Consider the following 20,496-nt stretch of genomic DNA (forward strand, 5'->3'; position numbering starts at 1 on the left):
TGGGTAAACACTGAATTTCGACTCAGTATCCTTTACAGATGCAGATTTTTGGGACTTAGCTGCAAAACTTTTTCATTAGAGTGATTAAGGGAGCAGTGTTTTATCATCTAACCTGTCATATACGTTGATTTAACATTCTATCGATTTACCAGTTATTTATCAGAGTGGACACGGTCCTCCCAATGATCAGAACTGTGTCCATAGCAACAGTCTGTTATACCTAGCACTGTCTCTTCTTCTTAAATAACAGACCACAGCTGATAAATCAGAGCAGCTTATTCAGCACAGCTATATAAATAAAACATTGTTAGATCACATGGCTGATAATGTGCAGCTGTGTTATTGTTTACAACTAATTCCATCATTATCGCCATGGTGTCTGACAGGCTAATTCTACAGTTCAGAAATCCCATTTCCAAAAACAGAGGATGCTATTGATCAATTATATATATTGCAATCCATCATATATATATACATGTATAAGTAAAAAAGGCAACATCAAATATTTCATCACACCCTTTTCAAAACAGAGCTCTACTGAAAACATCAATTTTCATGTTTTTTAGGTTTCCCATTTGTCTGCTACTGGCTGTGGAGTCATCAGCCTTCACTCCACATTAACAGTGGTGATTCTGTGCTCAGACCCTTCAGTGGGTTATATTTCCTGCATGAGCGAGGCGTTCTTCAGAGGTGGCAGACAGGCATTTTATTGTTCCCTGACCTCACCACAAGGAAGCAGGTGGAGGCCATTCCACTGTGAGCTGCAGCAGAGCTGTAAACGCCCCGCTGCTGCAGCCCCACTCCCACCTCAGAAAGAGCCTCTTTCACTCCACTATTCTCCTGAGCTGACAGCATTCCCTGCATGGAGGCATTTTGCCGGGTGAAGGAGGTTAGAGGGGCCTGGGTGCAATTATCTCACCCCTTCAGTGAGGAGGAGGAGGCTGCGTGAAGCAAGCCATTCAGCCCGCTCAACCATCTCGCTGTCAAGGTTTACCACCCAGTGCCACCTCAGCTATAGGTGGACACGACCCTCCCCATGGGCACCGGGTTCACTGCTCTCCCCAAAGACGTGTGTACAGAATCTGTGCCAAAACTTCAGGAGGCCCAGGCAGGGGTGGAGATACACTGACCTTATGTGAGGAGACGAGGCAGGGCAGCCTGCTTCGGAACAAACTGTTCACTGCCTCCAGGCACTGCAGTAAAGCTTTTAGGCAAAGTGAGAAGACGTAATACAAGATGTATTATTCTGAATATCAGCACGCCATCGTTGCTGACCACAAGATTTTTCTGCCATATTGCCTCCTCTTCAGCTCTGCCGAGCAGATAACAGACACCTCCAGGAATAACTGCTGAAGCATACAACACGCAGACCCTCTAAACAGTTTCCGTTTGTCTAATGAGACCGACACAAACACTGAGCAGAAACACCACTCTTTATTACCTTTAAAAAGGGACATGTACAGAAAAAAGGCAGCCATCAGCTTCATTTCATTTTCAAATTTTAACAATGAAGGCCATTATTATTTTAAGACATTGAAGGTTGGGATATAAATACTGCTGTGCTGTTCAACTCCTGTGGAGGCAGGAGTACAAGCAGCAGTCGGTCAGTCTGTTCAGGGAGACACCTCCGGGAATCGTGATTCATCACTGTCTAGACATGACAGATTTCAAAATTACACACTCAGCCGTTCTCATAATGAGCAGGGAGATTTTTTAGCTGCAGGCATCAGCTCTCACTGGTCTGCTGAAGTGTCCTTGAGCAAAGAACTCTTTCTGGAAGTCTTTCTGCTTCAGGAGTGCTGTGTTGGAGTGTGTGAGATTTCGGCCCCCCAACCTCTATGTGCTGTTGGCCTGCTCTTGTTCAAACAGTGCCATTGCGAGATGTGAGCGTGACCCCAGACCCTCCAGGTTGCTGAGGACACAGCGATGGTAGATGTCCTCACTAAAGCGGGGATTGCACGCTCGCCGCACATATTTCTGGATCAGTGCCGGCTCCACAGCTCTGAACACATGCAGGCCGGAGTAGCGCACAAAAATGTCATACACGTCCATGCTCTCCAGCAGCTCCTCGTTGTCCAAGATGTCGGCGGCCATTTTGGTCCGTGCGGTCATGTAGTCTGCGTTGTAAAAGCAGGCCTCATCAAAGACATGCCGGTCAAAGTGTCCGTCTCGCAGTGACTCTGAAGCAAAAGAGGAGGAGGCGGCAGAAGGCTGCTGGTCGCGGTAGACCACCGCAGGGTTGTACTCTTGAAAGTGGATGGGGAAGAAGACCTGCCAGTTGCTGATGGCGTTCATCCTGCAGCGGTTCAGGAAGTCAGCGTTAACCTCTGTCCAAACACTTGCCAGGAAGAAGAGCGTGTCCACTGGGTGCTTTTTAGAGATGATGTCCATCAGCTTGACCTGTGAGGGCACCTCTGTCTTGACACTGATCCAGGGGATCTTCACGTCTCCATAGCGCTTCTCCACTTCTCCGATCATCGCCTTGATGCCAGCGAACACGTCAGTCTGACTGACGCGCTGCGCATCAAACGGATCGTAAATGAACAAGAAGGTGAGTAATACATTGTCGTGAGTGTCCAGAGTGTTCATCACGTACATGTCGAGGAAGTTACCGACATAGTCCTGATCCTGTGCAGTGACAGGTAGGATCACCTGCACTCGAGTCGCCTCCGTCACATACGGCATGGGGATAATCTCAACTGCACTCAGAGGACGCAGCAGGTTGACCCTTTTGGCGATGACCTGGCTGTGGCCTTTCTGTGTGTAGGCCTCCAGCGCCAGGTCCAGCATGTACTCCATACCACGGGTGGGGTCGAAGCGCCGGTAGCCATTCAGTAGACGCCGCTTGCGGAAACGTAGCTGCGGCTGGTAGCGCTCGTTGAGACGCTCCACTGCGATCTCCAGAACTGCATTGACATCGGCGCGGTCAGCGCCTCTCATCTCACATTTTGGAGAGCTGTCAACGCAGGAGTAAATGTGCTCCTCTGTAAAGTACTCCCAGTTTATGACCTCAAAACGGGTCCTGGGTTTGAAGGGAGGGTTGATTCCGATCGGCCATGTGACTCCAGATTTTCCCTCTGGTGTCAGGTCGCTCAGGTTGTTGATCTGCATCTGATGAGGACACAAAACATTTGTCAAACATAAAATTATACCCAAACAGAGTAAAGACATGACATCTGTGACAGCTCTGTGGTATCAATTAAACTATCATTATATTATATATAGTCATGTCAAAACAGCTCTAATGAATTATCATTAGCAGGTACTGTATTTACATAATTAGGCAGAGTGGAACATTACACATCGTCTGCCAGCAACACACTCGTCTCACCCTGACATGTATAAATATTGTATCAGTGAGGAATTTCTGTCTTGCCTCAAAAGCGTGGGTGTGGTGGCAACACACTGTATACATTCACATCCCATCAGATATGAGTCATATGTGTGAATAAACTCCTTACCTGCAGCTGCTGGATCTGCAGGTAAGTCCATTCCAGCTCGATATGACTGAAGCGTTTGTGTAGGCGATACATGAGATTAGGTTCTGACACAGGATGGACAGTGAAGGCGTTTTTAAACTGTGCGCTGTCCTCACGCTCTGGATCTGCGTTTTTCCCAAGCTCAAAGTAGCGATAGGTCATCTCCTGTCGGTCACACAGATACAAGAAGATTACTCGTGATTACTATTACTATTAAAACTGCATAGTTACACTTGTGTCCATGCATGAGACTATTTACCTGGTGCACCTCCACACAACTGAGACCCAAGTAATCAATAATGCAGCGACCCAGCCACTCATCAGGTCTCACGCTGAGGATGTCGTTACGGCAGGTGTCGAGATGTGGCTGCAGGCGTGCCAGCAGACTGCGGGACAGCAGGTAGCCGTAGCCGCCGTGGCAGTAACGCGCTTTCTCCTCCCCGCCGATGAACTCCTCTGCCCTGCCCATGTACAGGTCTTGACCCGCACTCAGGTGCCCCACCAGCTCCGACAGGCGATCCGCCTGCATGTAAGTATCATCCTGGGCTAAAAGGAACCAGTCGTATTCTGAGCCGTAGTGCTGGTGAAGGTGACGCACCGTCTCGTACATCAGCCACACGGGCCGGTCATCGCCGTGGGCAACCACCGTCATGCCATGTGGCACCTTGGGGCTGCGCAGGCCTGTGAAGAAGAAGGTGCGGTGGAAGTGGTGGGCAACAGTGCGGTTCACCGCCACAGCCAGTGTGTTGAGGGTGGCCCGAGACGTCAGCACGCCAACCAGCAGTCGCTCTCTGATGCCCAGTTCAGTGTGGATGTATCGAGTCCTGAAGAAGGAGGACGAAAACACAGAAATCAGACCAAGTCTGTGTTCACATGTAATAGACATTCCAGGTGCTCCCTTCATATGGAAAAACAGAATACTCTCACAAACAGATTGTTCAGCTGTTCTGTGAATGTTCTTCCAGCCAATAATAAGCTAGTCTTTGAAATAAGGCACAGAAAAGAGGATGAAGAGGTCCACATCTGAGCTGTAGGGAGGGATTTGGTTTAGCAGGTATAATCTCTAATCCATAGGCCACCTATACCGCATGCATTTAGATTTAGTGAAGAATTACATGTAAACCTGTTAAATGCAGAATTAACTAACATAAAACCCTGAATCCAAATTGTCCCGAATAATACGTCCACTGAAAGTCTCTCTATACTGCTGACAGACTTACAGTGTGCGCAGTGACAAAGCCTTGCACACTTACCTGAGGACCTTCTTGTGTGGCTTGTTTGGATCCTTGTGGTAGGGCACTATACGTGGCTGGAAGTCTTCCTCTACACCTCCATCTCTGGAGTCTCTCTGGGCCTCCCCTCTGCCCAGGAAGAGCCTACCATTGCCCATTTCATCCCTACAGGAGTCATCCGTGTCCCCCTGTGTCCAGGACACCATCAAAAGGCTCAGACTGCATCCCAGAGACAGCCCGAGGATGAGGGGCAGAGCAGGCCTGAACAGGGCCAAAACCGAGGAGAGGCGCATGTCTGACAGTAACGAGCTGCTCTTGGTGAGGCTGGTGTGGAAAACCTGACTACCCACAGGACCCGGAGCTCAACGTGACAACACCGAGTTAAAATGTTGTGTTGTTCCCATAAATTCTGTTTCCTCTGTCCTATTTAGCGACGTAAGAAAGATTCTCATCACATTTAAATGATGATTATTACAACATTATGCAAAGAATGCAGTTGCACCTCTAAAAGGAAATTGGAACTACTTGGCTGGTTTAAAATAATAAATAAAGGCAAATGGGTTCATAGTGCCCGCGGTGTAGCAGCCTCAGCTGGTCTTGTCATTGTCATGTAAACTGATTAAGGTTTTCTCAGTCTTGGGACCTTTTGAGCTAACGTTATTTAATTAGCCTAACTAATTTTGGCTAGCATTAACGCTAACAGCTACTTCCAAAGTCAGCGAACTAATAAAGCTAAAGTTGACGGATGATTTTAGGTTAATATTAATGGTCATGAATGGAAAAGAAACAGGAGCGACAGGGCTCTAAAGTTTTCTTCTGATCGCAGCTTTTACAATAATAATCTCTACATTAGCGTTATCTGTCGGAACTAACATCAAAGAGCAAGCTAGCAGCAAGCTAGCAACGCGTCCGCCGTTTCAACGCATACATGACGATCCGTCTCCGGGAGGACTCGAAGGAACAGGTCCCGGTTTTCATCGTGGATGCAGGTATAAATCCACCGAGTGCCAGCTCGTTCACATGTCGTCCATTTTCAGTTTCTTGACTTCCTTAAAATTGACTGCCACACACACACAGTCCGTCCTCTCTCGTTTCATCACTGAACTGCTGCTGCAGCATCACCTCAGACACCAACAGACCGGCGCTCCGCGGCGAACCAGGAAATAAGATGTTATAATCATGTGTGGCTAATTTAAAGCCGTGTCAACAAAGATATCTTAGATAATGATATGAAAAGGGTGCATTAACCCTTACCGGTGTAGTTAACTCTCAGTAATATGACCACGTATCCAGCACACCACTGCCTTTTAATGTATTTATTCTAACTAAGCCTCTGCCGAGCAAATAGTTACAGGATTTTTGTGAATTTACGAATTAAATTTGCCACCGGTTTAGACGTGAAGAGATATTTGACTGCAGTCCCACGAGAAGAGGAGGGCCCTTTGATTCTCGCCGCCCTTTTTGACCATATATGGTCCGTCTGGCGGTTTGACGAGCGGCCACATCCACCCGGCGAAAAGTGGACACGAGACGTCGGTGTGCTCCGGAGACCAGCGCTTTGTTATACCGGTAAGAGCGGCATTAACGGTGTCTGACAGCTTGGGCATTTCTGTATGACAAACCCGGGCTTCGGTTCGAATAAACACCGGCGTAAAACCACCCGGCAGACGCCTTCAGTCTTTACTGAAGCTAGTTAGGCCTTGCGTCAAGTTAGCTTTAGCTACTCAGGCCCGTCAGTCGGAGCTATTAGCTTAGCGAGGAGGCTAACGCGCTAACCGCTAATTTATCCGAATTGTAACGCTTTACTTTTTTACTGGGGCATTCTGGGTTAATCAGCTGACTGAGCTGTTTTGATACTGTCGGCAGTTTAATTAAGGGTGACGTGACAACTCCTTAAATGTTAGCGGCATCAATGTTAGCTGCTAACAGCTGAGCTATAAAGCTGTGCGGAGCCCAACGTGCATGCAGGTGGCACTGGAACGAAACAAAATGCGGTCATGGTTAGCTCCATTATCACCGGACCTCACCATATTAGGCCTTTAGTGTGTGGCGTTTTGGAAATTGAACTATAAATTGAAGTTACATCATTTGCCTACACTATTAAAGTGGTAAAACCGAGCGTGCCGTTGGTTTCCTTTACGTAAGCGATTAGTCATTTGTACCTGATTCATGCTGCTGATGACAATTGCCTGGTACACTGAAAGTGATCGGACCAATTGTCAAACAACTGAGAAGCGGGCTCTTTCTAATGCTTTTCCTGACAAGATGTAATTGGAGAGCGAGGTTGTTGATCCTGTCTTTTTTTAAAATTGCTTTTGAATAGCCTTACACAACCATGCCGTCTGATTTGGCTAAGAAGAAGGCAGCGAAGAAGAAAGAGGCTGCCAAAGCCCGCCAGCGTACCAAGAAGACTGATGAGGTCAATGAGGAGACTGAACAACCAGAGACCCAGCGCAATGGAGCAGAGAGCAATGGTAAGAGAGGCTGAACATTAGCCACCGCTCTTGATTTGAACATAGACACACATCCATCTGTCTATGGGGTCATAACTACATGGACGTGTTCACTTGACAGGTGTTGCCAGTCTCACCAAGGAGCTGGATGAGTTTGAGCTGCGGAAGACAGAGGCACGAGCAGTGACAGGGGTTCTTGCCTCCCACCCCAACAGCACTGATGTCCATATAAGCAGCCTGTCCCTCACCTTCCATGGTCAAGAGCTGCTAGCAGACACCAGCCTGGAGCTCAACTCGGGCAGACGCTATGGCCTCATTGGTCTTAATGGCACAGGTAACCCTCTTCTTCTCGTCTTTTTTTTTATCTATGTTGCCACTGTTTTAAACACACAAATGCACAGTTATTTACACCATTTCTCTATTCCCCAGGAAAGTCCATGTTGTTGTCAGCCATCGGACATCGTGAGATTCCTATTCCAGAGCACATAGATATCTACCACTTGACCCGGGAGATGGCGCCCAGTGACAAGACTGCCATACAGTGTGTCATGGAGGTGGACGAGCAGAGGCTCATGCTGGAGAAGGAGGTGGAAAGACTTGCCCATGAAGACTGTAAGTTCAGTGTGATGTACCAAAACGACAAAACAAATGATTAAAAAGCATGATGCAGGCTCATAGTAAACATCCTCATCCCCTTGTATAGCCGAGTGTGAGAAGCTGATGGAGCTGTATGAGCGTCTAGAGGAGCTGGATGCAGACAAAGCACAGATGAGAGCTTCTCGGATCCTCCACGGTTTGGGCTTCACCCCTGCTATGCAGCAGAAGAAACTGAAGGACTTCAGTGGAGGGTGGAGGATGCGTGTTGCTCTGGCCAGGTAAAAAACAAATGATTTGGTAATATACCAGTGTTTCTATCAGATTATGATTTCATAAGTTAAAGCTTATTTCATAGTAATTAATGATCCATTATATTTTCAGAGCCCTGTTCATCAAGCCCTTCATGCTGTTGCTGGATGAGCCCACAAACCACTTGGACCTGGATGCTTGTGTGTGGTTGGAGGAGGAGCTCAAGTCGTAAGTTTAAAAATGTAAAATGGTCCAATATGCTTATGTTGCTTATATTTGCCTCGAGCTGCATGGAGATCAACCTGATGCTGCTTTTCAGGTTCAAGCGAATCCTTGTGCTCATCTCACACTCTCAAGACTTCTTGAATGGTGTGTGTACAAACATCATCCACTTGCATCAGAGGAAACTGAAATACTACACGGTAAGAACACAACGCTGCAGGGCAGTTTCTTCCAAGCAAAATTAGGAAAAGACAAATGCTCTTAACATACCATGGAAGGCCTTCAGAAGTATCTTGAATGAACGCTGCCATGTTATCTCATAATCCTAAATAAAGGAACTGTGGGGTCCCTAATTATGTGTCTGTCTGCCACCCTGTTGGATGACTCTTTTTCTTTAAGGGTAACTATGACCAGTATGTGAAGACCAGAGAGGAGCTGGAAGAGAACCAGATGAAGCGCTTCAATTGGGAACAGGACCAGATAGCACACATGAAGGTAAAGGAGGGACACCATGTGGTGAAATGTTTGTACTGCACATCATGTGATGTTAGAAATGGAGGCAGAGAGCTTACTCGCTACAGAATGGAATTACTGGTAATTATAATAAATAATAAACGCAAGGAGCCACTTTCAGCAGTTACCGTCTTAAATTTCACACAGGCAGTAGCTAAGTAGCAGCAGGGCCTTATCAGGGGACTTGAGCTTCCATTAAAGGATGATGGCACATAATTTTAACTTTGCATGGCTCTGGTAGAGGATTTAAACGGAGCCTTCTGAGGCATTTAAAAGAGGAAAATCTACAAAGACAATGTTTTATAGTAGTCTGAAGAAAAGCCAAGATAATGCATGTAAGGGGTTTTGCCTCCAGGAAACAGAGGATAATATGAAACTTCTAGAAAACATTCAGACACGATTGTCATTGATCAATGAGTTGCACTCATCTTTATTCTGTTTTCCAGAATTACATAGCCAGATTTGGTCATGGCTCTGCGAAGCTGGCACGACAAGCACAGAGCAAAGAGAAGACACTGCAGAAGATGGTGGCGTCAGGCTTGACTGAAAAAGTTGTAAATGACAAGGTACTGTAATACTGTGGGTTACTGAAAAGCTTCCAATTGTAACTTATAGAAAACGGCAGCTATTGAAATTTGTTGTGAGCAGTGAATGTTCTGTCACAGTACTTACACTTGCCTGTTTCCTGCAGACTCTGTCATTTTATTTTCCTCCCTGTGGGAAGATTCCTCCTCCTGTTATCATGGTTCAGAATGTGAGCTTCAAGTACAGTGACAATACAGTAAGTACAGGTGAAACCAATGGAGCTTCCTCCAATAACATGTGGATTTATCTCAGTCTGACTCAGATGTTTCTTGCAGCCACACATATATACAAACTTGGAGTTTGGTATTGACTTGGATACACGTGTGGCCCTGGTGGGACCCAATGGAGCAGGGAAGTCCACGCTGCTGAAGCTGCTCATGGGAGAGGTGGGTATATTTACTTAATAGCACGCAACAACCTGCTTTCAGAGTATTCAGGTTTATTCTGGTCTTCTCTGTTTGTAGCTCCTACCCACTGATGGTATGATCCGCAAGCATTCTCACGTCAAGATCGGGAGGTATCACCAGGTAAAGACTCTTGGAATCAGTCTTTTGACAGAACCTAAAGGCTTAGATGCTGCATTTGAAATAACATGTGCAATTGCCTCAAGTACATCTGCCTACATCTATTGCAGCATCTGACAGAACAACTGGAGCTCGACTTGTCTCCTTTGGAGTACATGATGAAGTGTTTCCCTGAGATCAAAGAAAAGGAGGAGATGAGGAAGATCATTGGTCGTTACGGCCTAACAGGAAAACAGCAGGTTGGGATGGGGTTTATTACTAGAAAGCATCAGTTGAAGATATTTTTGCCCCTCTGCTGGAGACTATTCACCCTTCTCTAAATTAACTCCTGCAGGTCAGTCCAATAAGGAACCTGTCAGATGGTCAGAAGTGCCGGGTGTGTTTTGCCTGGCTGGCCTGGCAAAACCCTCACATGCTGTTCCTTGACGAGCCGACCAATCACCTGGATATTGAAACGATTGATGCACTGGCAGAAGCAATCAACGAGTTTGACGGTGGTATGATGCTAGTTAGCCACGACTTCAGGCTAATTCAGCAGGTATGCATTGTATTATTTGACGAATGAATTCGGAAGCTGCACTGTGAACTGTAGGATTTTTGTTTTACAATCATCTTCCTTCCCCCAGGTGGCTCAAGAGATCTGGGTGTGCGAGAGTCAAACCATCACAAAGTGGAACAGGGACATCCTGGCATACAAGGAGCATTTGAAATCAAAGATTGAAAAGCAAGCGCATGACATCTAAAGCTGCACCATACTGAGCCACTCCTTTATTTTGCATCATGGATTCGACCTTGAAGGGATGAGTCCCAACTAGAACCGAAACAATCTCTTATGCATCTGACTGGACACATCTCTTGTACATGTTGTACTGTACTTCCATCTTGGTTTGACAGTGCTGCACCATGCTCTGCCCAGGCCCAACCACCCCACCAACTCTCCCCTCAGGCTGCACTCTGATTGGCTGATTCACCTGAAGCATCTCAGTGCATTTTGGAATGCATTCCATTGTGCCGTCTTCATAGAAAAGTTTTATTTTTCCAAATGTTCCGTTTTATCCCAACACGTATGCAGCAGCTTTTAGGTCATATTTTATGATATTTAAAAGTTGACTTTTTTTTCTGTGTAAAAACAAAAGAGCAGTTCTGCCTTATTTAACAATGTAATGCAATAAAGGTTTGTCTGAATAAATGGAACATAAAAACAGTATATTTAGACTGAAGACTTTATTGTTGAACTGTAAAGAATACATTACTTGTATCCAAAAATCAAAAAAGCTTTTAGGGAAAATAAACTACTTTACATCTCTGTAAACAAGAAGGAAAACCTTTGAAATGATTAAAGACATTGCTTTGGGTTCTGTCTAACAATCCCCATGGCTGCATAGGTCCTAAGTTACTCGATAGCCTCTACGCCACACCATGTGGCCATCTGAGAATGGCTGGGCTGCAAAAGATATCAGCATTTCTTGGCATAATAGTTGATCGTGACAGCTATTCATAAAATGGAGGCCAGTACATCACCAGGTTTAAAAGTTGGTACCCATGAGTCCACCTGGGCCATTTTTTTTTCAGTGTTTGTCAATTTGTTAAAACATTTTTGTAAATCTGGGTCAGTCTTAAAGACAGACTGTAATGGGTGGTATCCTAAACAATTTTGTGTTTTCTGAAATTGAAATATAAATACTTCTATAGGCTTCACAACTCTGGTATAAACATCAGCAGATCTGTCTTTGCCTTGTACCAACTACACTTAACGGCATCAAATAGTCAAGTGAGACATAAAAAGACAAGAACTATCCCAAATGTCAATCAATTCTGGTGGGCACAGAGGACATCGCCTGCCTTCATTCCCTCTAAAAACCGTATTTGGTTAAACTAAGATATGCCTGTTAGTTGTTACAGTCTACAAAAACATGCTGTGTTTCCAACATCGTGTTAATGTGTCAGGAGAAAAACTGTTCAACCTATGAGGCTGCACATAAAGCTTTAAAGCTATAACATCTGTGAAAGAAGGGGCTGCGCTGTATGCAAGAAAATACTGATTAATTCTATACAGTTACATGTAAACGTTAAATATATGGAACACAGTGGTCCCATTTGAGGCTTCAACTCAGCGCAGTACATGATTGACAGATTAGTGGCACTAGCTGCAGTTGAAACAGTGCAAGTAGGAGGAGTGTTTTATTTAAATCTGCTCCAAGATTATTCTGGAGGCAGCGTGTTTGAGGGGCTAAAAGGAGAAGAGCAGCAGCAATCAAAGCCATGCTCAGGTAGGATATTAGGTACAAACGTATCAATGCTCACTAGGCTTCCCACTCCTCATCTGAGACCTGGTCAGGTGGGATGGCGCGTGTATTACTGGCCCGGATACTGCTGATGTTGGTGCTAGAGAGGAGGTTAGCGATACCCATCAGACTCACACCAGTGCCGTCCAGGTTAACCTGAGCAAGATGCATGTGTTTCAGGAACTTCAGACCTGAGGGAAAGATATAAACATACACTGTTTATCAAACAACGATAGATCGTTTGTCAAATTACATGACTGAAGGCTGCCTTGAGCTTACCGTGGTCAGTGATCCGTGTGCACTTGAGATTCAGTTTGACAAGCTGATTGCAGTGTACGAGACCTCTCCTCACCACTGTGTCTCCCACCTGAGTGCTGGCTAAACCCAACACCTAGAACACAGCAGCAAAATATAGCTTTGTTTGATCTTCTGTGTCTGTATTTATACATGGACACACGTGTATCAGCAGTAAACTCACCTGGAGGTGAGGCAGACCGGTGATGAGTCCGGCCACTCCTCGGCTGGTGACAGCTGTTCGGTCCAGGCACAGCTCCTGCAGCTCATGCAGGCCACGCAGAGAGGGAAGCCCTGCGTCTGTCACCTGTGTGTTGCTAAGCGACAGTTTCTTCACCCTACGCAAAAGTACACACAAGCACACGTGTCAGTTACAATTAAACAGAAGCAGCTGTTAGAATGAGGTCATTAAGTAAGAGGAGTGCCTGGTCATGGTGGCGAGATGGCCGACTCCCTGGTCTGTGATCTGTGTGTAGTCTGTCAGGTCCAGCTCTGAGAGCAGAGACAGTCTGCACAGGAACAACAACCCAATGTCTGTCACACAGTGGCGCCCAGGCAGAGTGAGGTGGGTCAACTTTAGACCTGTAGGAGGAAAAGAAGAAATGATTCAACACAGAAGTAGTCTTACTACATAAACATGTTTCCTTCAACGAACCTGAGATGATCTGAAGTGTGTGATTGCCATCTCGCACAGGAATTCCTCCCAAACTGAGGCATGACAGGACAGGGTGGGTCGCCAGGTTCTCCAGAGACACCTCTGTCACGCCTGTGCCATCCAGGTTGAGAGTCTGCAGACTGGACATCTCTGCCAGAGCTGCGACATCCATAACCTTGTAGGACAACAAGGCAAAAAAAGCAATGTTAGTAACAGGTACACAAACATCACACACACATCGCTACATGCTAACAGAGGTGAAGTGCCTTAGTGTGTTTGATGCTGAGGAGACGCAGATGTGGCACACAGCTGGGGAGCACCGCCAGTGTGGCTTCAGTCACTGCCGTCTGGTTCAGGCTGAGCTGAGACAGGCAGGATGGAGCTGACTGCAGATACGGCATCATTCCAGCATCTGTCACTTTGGTCTGGTCCAGGGACAGGAAGCACAGGCTCTTCAAATCTTGAAGGAAAATGCATTCATAGTATGTTTATTACACATACCTGAGCAGCTTAGGTTCAGGTCTGGTGTTCTTGTACGTGACTTATGTTACATAATCTGTTAATAATCTGTCTAATAACAGCCTGAGTCTTGTTGAAAAGGCTGTGTGAGTGTGTAAGACGTCCAACCTGTGATATGCTGCAGACAGGAGTCGGTCAGTTTGCTACAGGAGGCCAGGTTGAGGTACTGGAGTTTAACCAGGCTGGACAGGATTGACAGGCCAGAGTCTGGACAAAGAGACAGACTTTATCAAATCATTTGAAATAAAAAAACACTGTAAATACATGCTAGTGTTTAATTTTCTACCTGTGATGAGAGGCGAGTTAACGAGACTGAGATGCTTCAGTGCTGTAAAGGCCCTCAGCTGCCTCAGGAGCTCATTGGTTGAATAAGGGTAGCAGTTGAGGACAAATTTCTGCAGTGGGCAGCCGAAGAAGAGTTCCAACGTGCGAGGACGTAGCAGCCTCTCACGAGACATGTGGGTGAGCAGAAGCTCAGCGAGCTCTGGGGTCAGGCATGCCAGGCTACTGCTGTACTGCATGCTGGGAGCTGAGAGAGTTAAAGCACAGTGAGTGAACAGAAGAAGGAGAAGTTATTCTTTTCTTAGGGTCATTTGCAGGTCGGTTACCAGTCATTAGATGGACAGTGGCACGGGTGGCCAAGGCACATAAGGACGGCACGTTCGGTGTCCTGAAGGGTCTTTTAGGTGGTGATGGTTGTCCCTGGGCAGCATGGTGGTCATCTTGCTGTGCAGCTCTTTGAAGACGCTCCACTGCTGCTAGACCTGCAGCTACAGGCGCCACTGGACCACCTGCATCCTCAGGGTCTGCAGCAACCTCTTCTGGAGCCTCCCTAATTCACACACATGCCAGTTTTTTACATTAGGCTGTAATGTGTATTGAAAAAAAACATTTAAAATAATAGTGCAAAAGGTGAAGAGGGAGCCACACCTTCCCACCACCTTCTGTTGTAGGCACAGAGGGGCGGCTTGCCTCTGAGCCAGCAGGTAATCACAATGAGTTGACTACAATATGAAGCCAGCGCAGCAGAGCACACCACCAGACAATTGACAAGATGTCATACCTTTGATTGCACAACTCTGGGATTCCCTCTGAAAGTTCACACTGAGCAGCAGTATACTGGCTTTGTTATGTGTGAACAGTCAAAGTCTATTCTAACAGCATGATAGCAGAATCTGACATTTAAACTGCACTGTGACTGTTATCAATAGCTGTCCTTGTTGTATCACATGACTTGTTCTTGCTGCTCTGTCTAGACACCCACCTGAGTCGATTTCCTTGCTCTGGCCAGTGGTGCTGGTTCTCAAACCCTCCTCGAATCCTGTTCTCCGGAAAGAAAGGGAGCCTGGGCATTCCTGTAGAAATGACACAAGTGAAACCTTAAGCCTAGAGCATGCTGAAACACTAAATATTCACAACAAGGCTTTAAAATGAAACTTTGTCCCACACACCTCTGATTAACATCCTTTGTTCTGGATCTTTGAATTCTAGTATGAACTAGCTGGTCGACTGTGACTAAGCTTTTCCCTCTCTGGGCTGAAACACATTCAGAATACTATATCACAACCACATGCTCTGAAACACTGAGTATGATTGGCTGACCATCTGTAAGCACTTAGAGAACTTTCCGCAAGCCTGATGCAGTTCTGACCCTGTGTGCTGTAGGTTTGACAGAATGGCCATTCACCTACTGTACATACTTGCTGATCCTAATCTCTCTTATGAAGGCAGCTAGTCCTTGGTTCTGAACACTACGCCGCTTGTGTAATGTTCTCAATGAAAGATACTCCAACAGTAGCTGTGCTCATCTGTTTCTGACAGCAGCAAGTTCTCACTGAATGAACAATGGAGACACGTGGAAGCAGGAAGACAGAGGGAGCTAACTAAATGGAGGTCAAAGGAGATGTGACAGACAGGGCGCTGTACCGTTAAGCATGTCAGGTGCTTCTCCTTCTGGATCCTCATCAACCTCTCTGGCAGCATCCTCTGCATCACCAGGCACCAGCTTCTGGCCCCGCCCTGTCGAACAGCCATTTACATAATGTTCTCATTTACTGAGTATATGTACGATGTTATAGGAGTAAAATGCCGAAGACAAAGCTCACAAGACATTTTCAAATGCACTTAACTCACCCCAGAAGTGAGAGGGCCCAGACGGGGAAGGCCCAGCTCCAGGTATCCCTGCATAATTCACAGCCTCTTCCCACAGTTGGTTCGGCAGTGGAGGGGGTAAAACAGGGTCCTGGTGTCCTACTCTCTCCTGGACAGGGATATGTGGCTGTGGAAGCACAGCACATGGAGGTGGCTGGTCCTGATCTGCAGATGGTGGGTCTGCTGGACTCGATGGATCCTGAGGCGTCTCTGTAGGAGTGGTCTGAATGCACAGTGCAGCGTTAGGCGTAAGGCCGAGAGAACGCAGTGAACAGGCGAGCTCTGCCTCCCCAAAGCGTTTCCTAGGAAAGCCCTGAAGGAGAGAAAAGGAGGGCAGGGTGGGGTGACGTCCGGCGATATGCTCCACCACACTGCGAAGAGGGGCGTCAGCTGAGAAGCGTTCACGCATAGACTCACCGGAAGGCAACCGAATCTGCAGCAAAACACAAATATATGAGGTTTGTCTAATTTGAACTTAGATCATTTGAAATGAAATCTCTTCACAGCCTCACCATGAGGATGCAGTTGTTGTCCACATTTGTCTGAACCTTTCCTCCCAGCTTCTGCCCCTGCTCGCTGGGAGGAGACGTTTCTGTGCCAGCACTTGTCTGGTTCTTCTCCTGCAAGCTCCTTCGGTCCTCAGCTATCCGCTTCAACACCAACTCACGCTCCTGGCAGTACAAAACACAGGCGATGACACAACGTTCTCACCTAACTTAAAAGATGCTTTCTTTATGTTATGTTAGCACTGTTTGCTGTGTGAAGCCCTTTTCTCAATGACTGCTGACCTGTTTCTTTTGTCTCCTCTCTGCTCTGGCTTCCTGAGCCACACGTTGTCTTTCTTTCTCTTCAAAATCACTTTTGTCTTGTTTGATCCGTGACTCGACTGGTAGTAGATCTGGTGATAGGGTGCCTGACTGTGATGGCCTCAGCACCAATGAGGGGGATCCTGTTAATCAGAACAAAGATCTGAAGCTGCGATTTTTCCTTCAGGAAACACTCAGACCAGTGAGGATTACAGTGATGAACAGGTGAGTTGGTGTATTACTTGTGTTGTCAGTGGGAGACACAGGAGACTCAGAAGTGCTTGCTGCCTCTTTGGGAGGGTTGAAAGCAGAAAACGCGGTCTCAGCTGGTTGTGACGACTGCTTGAGCAGCCTGTGCCGTGGGTACTGACCTTGCAGGAGCCTAGCAAGAGGGACACAGAGGCGGAAATTCTATTATCACTTAATAAATGCTAGCAAAATGGACAGCTACAACAACTTACCACTCTGCCGCATCTGCCACAGAAAAATGCCCTGCCTGCACAGCAGCCTGGATCTGATCCTCTGTGAATCCCATCTCACCGAGAATGAGGAACAACTCCCCGATTGTCTGCCAGACATGATCACACACAGATCAGACAGCTGCTTTTGTCATTACCTGGGATTTCATTACACTGGCTACTGGGCTGGTTTGTCTTGACTCACAATGTTTTCATGTTTTAAGTAGATGAGCAAGCAAGTTTAAACAACTGTGAATTTGTGTTTCAATGATTTATTATGGTATTACTTGTAGATTTATCATTTTTATATTTCATGTATAAGATGCTTGTAGAAATGCCAAAAATCGAAAAGGAGCTTTAGATAAGCACTGAAACAGAATTCAGGTCAAGTAACCAGAATCAATGATTATCTTAGCTTGTTGTGAATGGTATTGGCATTATTATAATCTATAACTGTTACAAAATGTAGCATGACAGCAAAGGTTACCATTTTAGAAGTTAGTTTACCTCTAGAACCTTCAATGCTCAGATCATTACTTTACTTATATTACAAAATGTACACCAAATGTGTATAGATTTGAATAATGCAATAGTAATTATTTAATCTTAAGACTTTCAACTAAATAAACAGCATGTCACTTGATTGTGTAGCTGCACTGGCATCCTCAGATGTATAGATATTAAACTGTTACCTGTTATAACGCTGAATAAAATGGTGTGTGTCTGTGTGTACATATAGGTATAAGTGTATGAAACACTTGAATATTTACTTTGTTCTTTGATAAAGCAAATTACTATCCTAAACTCTCCTGGTTTGAGTGATCGTTACTTTATAAAGTTTTCAGCAGTTGGTTAGCTTCTGTCACGTTATATACTAACAGATAAGACAGCGAAAGTACAAGTTAACAACAGCTAACACGCTAGCCTGCAGCTAATGCTAAGTATGCTGTCATTTGGTACAGTGAGGGCTATCAACAAACAACGTTAGCATAGCAGCTAACAGTTAGCCAACGGTGGCGACGCTTGCGCTAAAGCAGCTAGCAAGCTAATGTTTTTGTGTAATACAGCGTCGTGTCAAAAGCAGGCAGGTCATTCGGAGCTTACCGGAGAGGCAGCAGAACTCATGCTGTTCTTTCAAGGTCACTGCAAGGAAATCGGAGTGAAACTGTTATTAATTAGCAACTTTGTTGACTTCCTGTTTTGGTGGTGCAGAGCGATATGCTAAGCTAGCTACACTGACCTCTCCCCCCTTTGACTTGGGGATTGACAGAATATCAGCAGCAGCTCGATGGAGGCAGCAGCGCACAAATCCAGGCTACTTTCTAAGTGACTGACAGATCCGAAGTCCAATCAACCACCGCCTCATCTGACCACCAACCATTCCATCACCTCTTTATCATCGTTTACTTTGGAAATTATGCACAATCATGTAAATGCCCGGCAGACTGTATGATTAATTCATTTTTACATGTTATCACAATTTAACATGACAGGTATTATTTATTTAATGTATATAGATCATTATCGCCATTATTAAAATGATAATAAACAATAAATACATTATAACAAATAAACTAATGACGCAATAAAATACGAAAAATAAATATTCTATGTAAAATTATTGCACGGTTTAGTTTACAGTAGCAACAAGTCACCAGTGGGGGGCACCCTCACTCTGTGTATGCTGTGTGGATTGAACAGGAACAATCCCAAATTCTACTTTTATCAGTGTAATTCTAAATTACAAATGAAACAAAAGTAACAAAATGTAAAAAAAGTAGAAACCTTTTTAACCAGCTGGTTGTTATAAACAATTATAGGAATAATTTATCTGGAGCTTTTGCAGTACTACAATGAACAGGTAATTGAAGGAATAGCATGTGATAAAGGATAAAGGAAAATAGTATTTGAATAGCGTGTAATAGCTAAGCTATGTATACATGTGGCAGGGGGTATTGTCTTCACTACACCATGTAATTTTTTTTTTTAAATTGACTTACAGTGTGTTTTTTGTTAAAATCAACTCCTATGGTGATATTCTGTATTACGAATTAAAAAAAAAAGCCTGTTATGTCTTGTTTACTTTTTTCATAAACAAGCTTGTTAAAAAAAATGAGGCAAGCATAGAAAAAGTCACTGACCTAAAAGAATAGCCTGTGAATATACCATATGTCTGAGGCTGGAATAATACCATAAGCTTATAAGCTGCAGGATGATCAATATGACAGATACAATGCTTAAAATCTGATAAAGACTACAAACGTGGCTGCTTTGTATGCTTCTTGTGTGTCAGCCTGTCACCATTGTAACAGCCTGCCTGCCTGTATCCTTGACAACCTGAATGTTTATTAACTCTCTCTGTCCCCCTCCTAATGCATTTCCAATGTAAAAACACCCTCTAAACCAGCGGTCCCCAACCTTTTTTGCACCACGGACCGGTATCATGTAAAACAATACTTTCACGGACCGGCACAGAAAAAAAGTGCATAAAGAGACGACTTACTCTTATGCTTAATTAGTGGGAGCCTTTGAGCTTTCCCAGCAATGAGGCGGTCCCATCTAGGGATAATGGGAGACATGACACCCGAAGTGTGTTTCTTATGTCCAGTCCACTCCGTAATTTTGTTTTGGCCGTCATTAATTGCTTCAGTCGTTCTTGTTCATGTTTTCTTCCATGGCTCGTCTTTTAATGCAGGGTGCTCGGTCTCGCAGTTTTGAAGGCTTCGTTGCCTCATTTGCGAGTCTGTCGCCACATCACTCAGAGCGGACTTGGTGTGTGAGAATCACCTGTTGCAATAAATCCGTATTTTAAATAGGACTCCTGATATAGTCTTTTAAATGCGGGTTTCTTTTTCTTTGAAGGGGTAGGCTCCTCTTCTTCTGTCTCCTCGTTAGGCCTTTTCCCCTTTCCGAAGAAGCTCTCCAAAGACGTTTGTTTTTTATTTATTTTTGCTGCTTGTGGGCTTAATTTTGGGGCCGTATCCCGTGACCGAGACAAGCGTCTGGGCAGGTGCTTAAAGGCACAGGCGGATGAATCTGATCGATTTATAAATGAAACAGCTGTCAGACTCAGATAATGAATAATATATGTTTTGCTCAGTCTTTCTGTGCGGCCCGGTACCAAATGACCCACGGACCGGTACCGGTCCCCGGCCCGGTGGTTGGGGACCACTGCTCTAAACAACTTCTGGTTTTATCCAAACCAAAGCCTTCAGACAAAAAATGTGGACACCATGAGAATCGCTCATGTTGCTCTACAACACAGTATCATGATGTATCAGTCTAGTGAAAGATGTGGAGATGGTGGCAAGTTAGAAAATATGGCTGCTTAGAACCAAACTAACTATCCCAGTTAGATGGACGGTGCAGGCCTGAGCGCAGATTAGAGAGATTTTTTTAGGCATCTCCTCAGCCTCTCTCCACTCTGAGTGATGACATCATCCACTCTGAGTGATGACATCATCCACTCTGAGT

The 20,496-nt window shown here is 45.4% G+C and overlaps 3 protein-coding genes across 3 annotated transcripts; 1 reads left to right on the top strand and 2 right to left on the bottom strand.

Annotated features, from left to right (window-relative positions):
- Window positions 1-1,415: 1,415 nt before the first annotated feature.
- chpf2 (chondroitin polymerizing factor 2) lies at window positions 1,416-6,102 on the bottom strand. The gene is made up of 4 exons (XM_028433425.1): window positions 4,733-6,102; window positions 3,739-4,303; window positions 3,462-3,644; window positions 1,416-3,111 (listed from the first exon to the last, which is right to left on the bottom strand). The coding sequence occupies exons 1-4, from the start codon at window positions 5,002-5,004 to the stop codon at window positions 1,837-1,839; spliced, it is 2,295 nt and encodes a 764-aa protein (XP_028289226.1). The 5' UTR covers window positions 5,005-6,102; the 3' UTR covers window positions 1,416-1,836.
- Window positions 6,103-6,183: 81 nt separating this feature from the next.
- On the top strand, window positions 6,184-11,061 carry abcf2b (ATP-binding cassette, sub-family F (GCN20), member 2b). The gene is made up of 15 exons (XM_028432959.1): window positions 6,184-6,280; window positions 7,035-7,185; window positions 7,286-7,498; window positions 7,594-7,776; window positions 7,868-8,039; window positions 8,143-8,238; window positions 8,330-8,432; window positions 8,632-8,727; window positions 9,192-9,311; window positions 9,437-9,526; window positions 9,606-9,716; window positions 9,795-9,857; window positions 9,965-10,093; window positions 10,189-10,392; window positions 10,481-11,061. The coding sequence occupies exons 2-15, from the start codon at window positions 7,047-7,049 to the stop codon at window positions 10,595-10,597; spliced, it is 1,836 nt and encodes a 611-aa protein (XP_028288760.1). The 5' UTR covers window positions 6,184-6,280; window positions 7,035-7,046; the 3' UTR covers window positions 10,598-11,061.
- Window positions 11,060-18,364, bottom strand: LOC114453194 (uncharacterized). Its single transcript, XM_028432958.1, has 18 exons — window positions 18,263-18,364; window positions 18,127-18,165; window positions 17,026-17,132; window positions 16,807-16,946; window positions 16,547-16,707; window positions 16,271-16,429; window positions 15,741-16,191; window positions 15,534-15,626; window positions 14,872-14,962; window positions 14,216-14,439; window positions 13,894-14,136; window positions 13,716-13,814; window positions 13,355-13,548; window positions 13,089-13,263; window positions 12,859-13,015; window positions 12,618-12,771; window positions 12,419-12,530; window positions 11,060-12,330 (listed from the first exon to the last, which is right to left on the bottom strand). The coding sequence occupies exons 2-18, from the start codon at window positions 18,145-18,147 to the stop codon at window positions 12,158-12,160; spliced, it is 2,754 nt and encodes a 917-aa protein (XP_028288759.1). The 5' UTR covers window positions 18,148-18,165; window positions 18,263-18,364; the 3' UTR covers window positions 11,060-12,157.
- Window positions 18,365-20,496: the final 2,132 nt, after the last annotated feature.

The sequence above is a fragment of the Parambassis ranga genome, chromosome 20 (genome assembly GCF_900634625.1).
Source record: "Parambassis ranga chromosome 20, fParRan2.1, whole genome shotgun sequence".
Lineage (NCBI taxonomy): Eukaryota > Metazoa > Chordata > Actinopteri > Ambassidae > Parambassis > Parambassis ranga.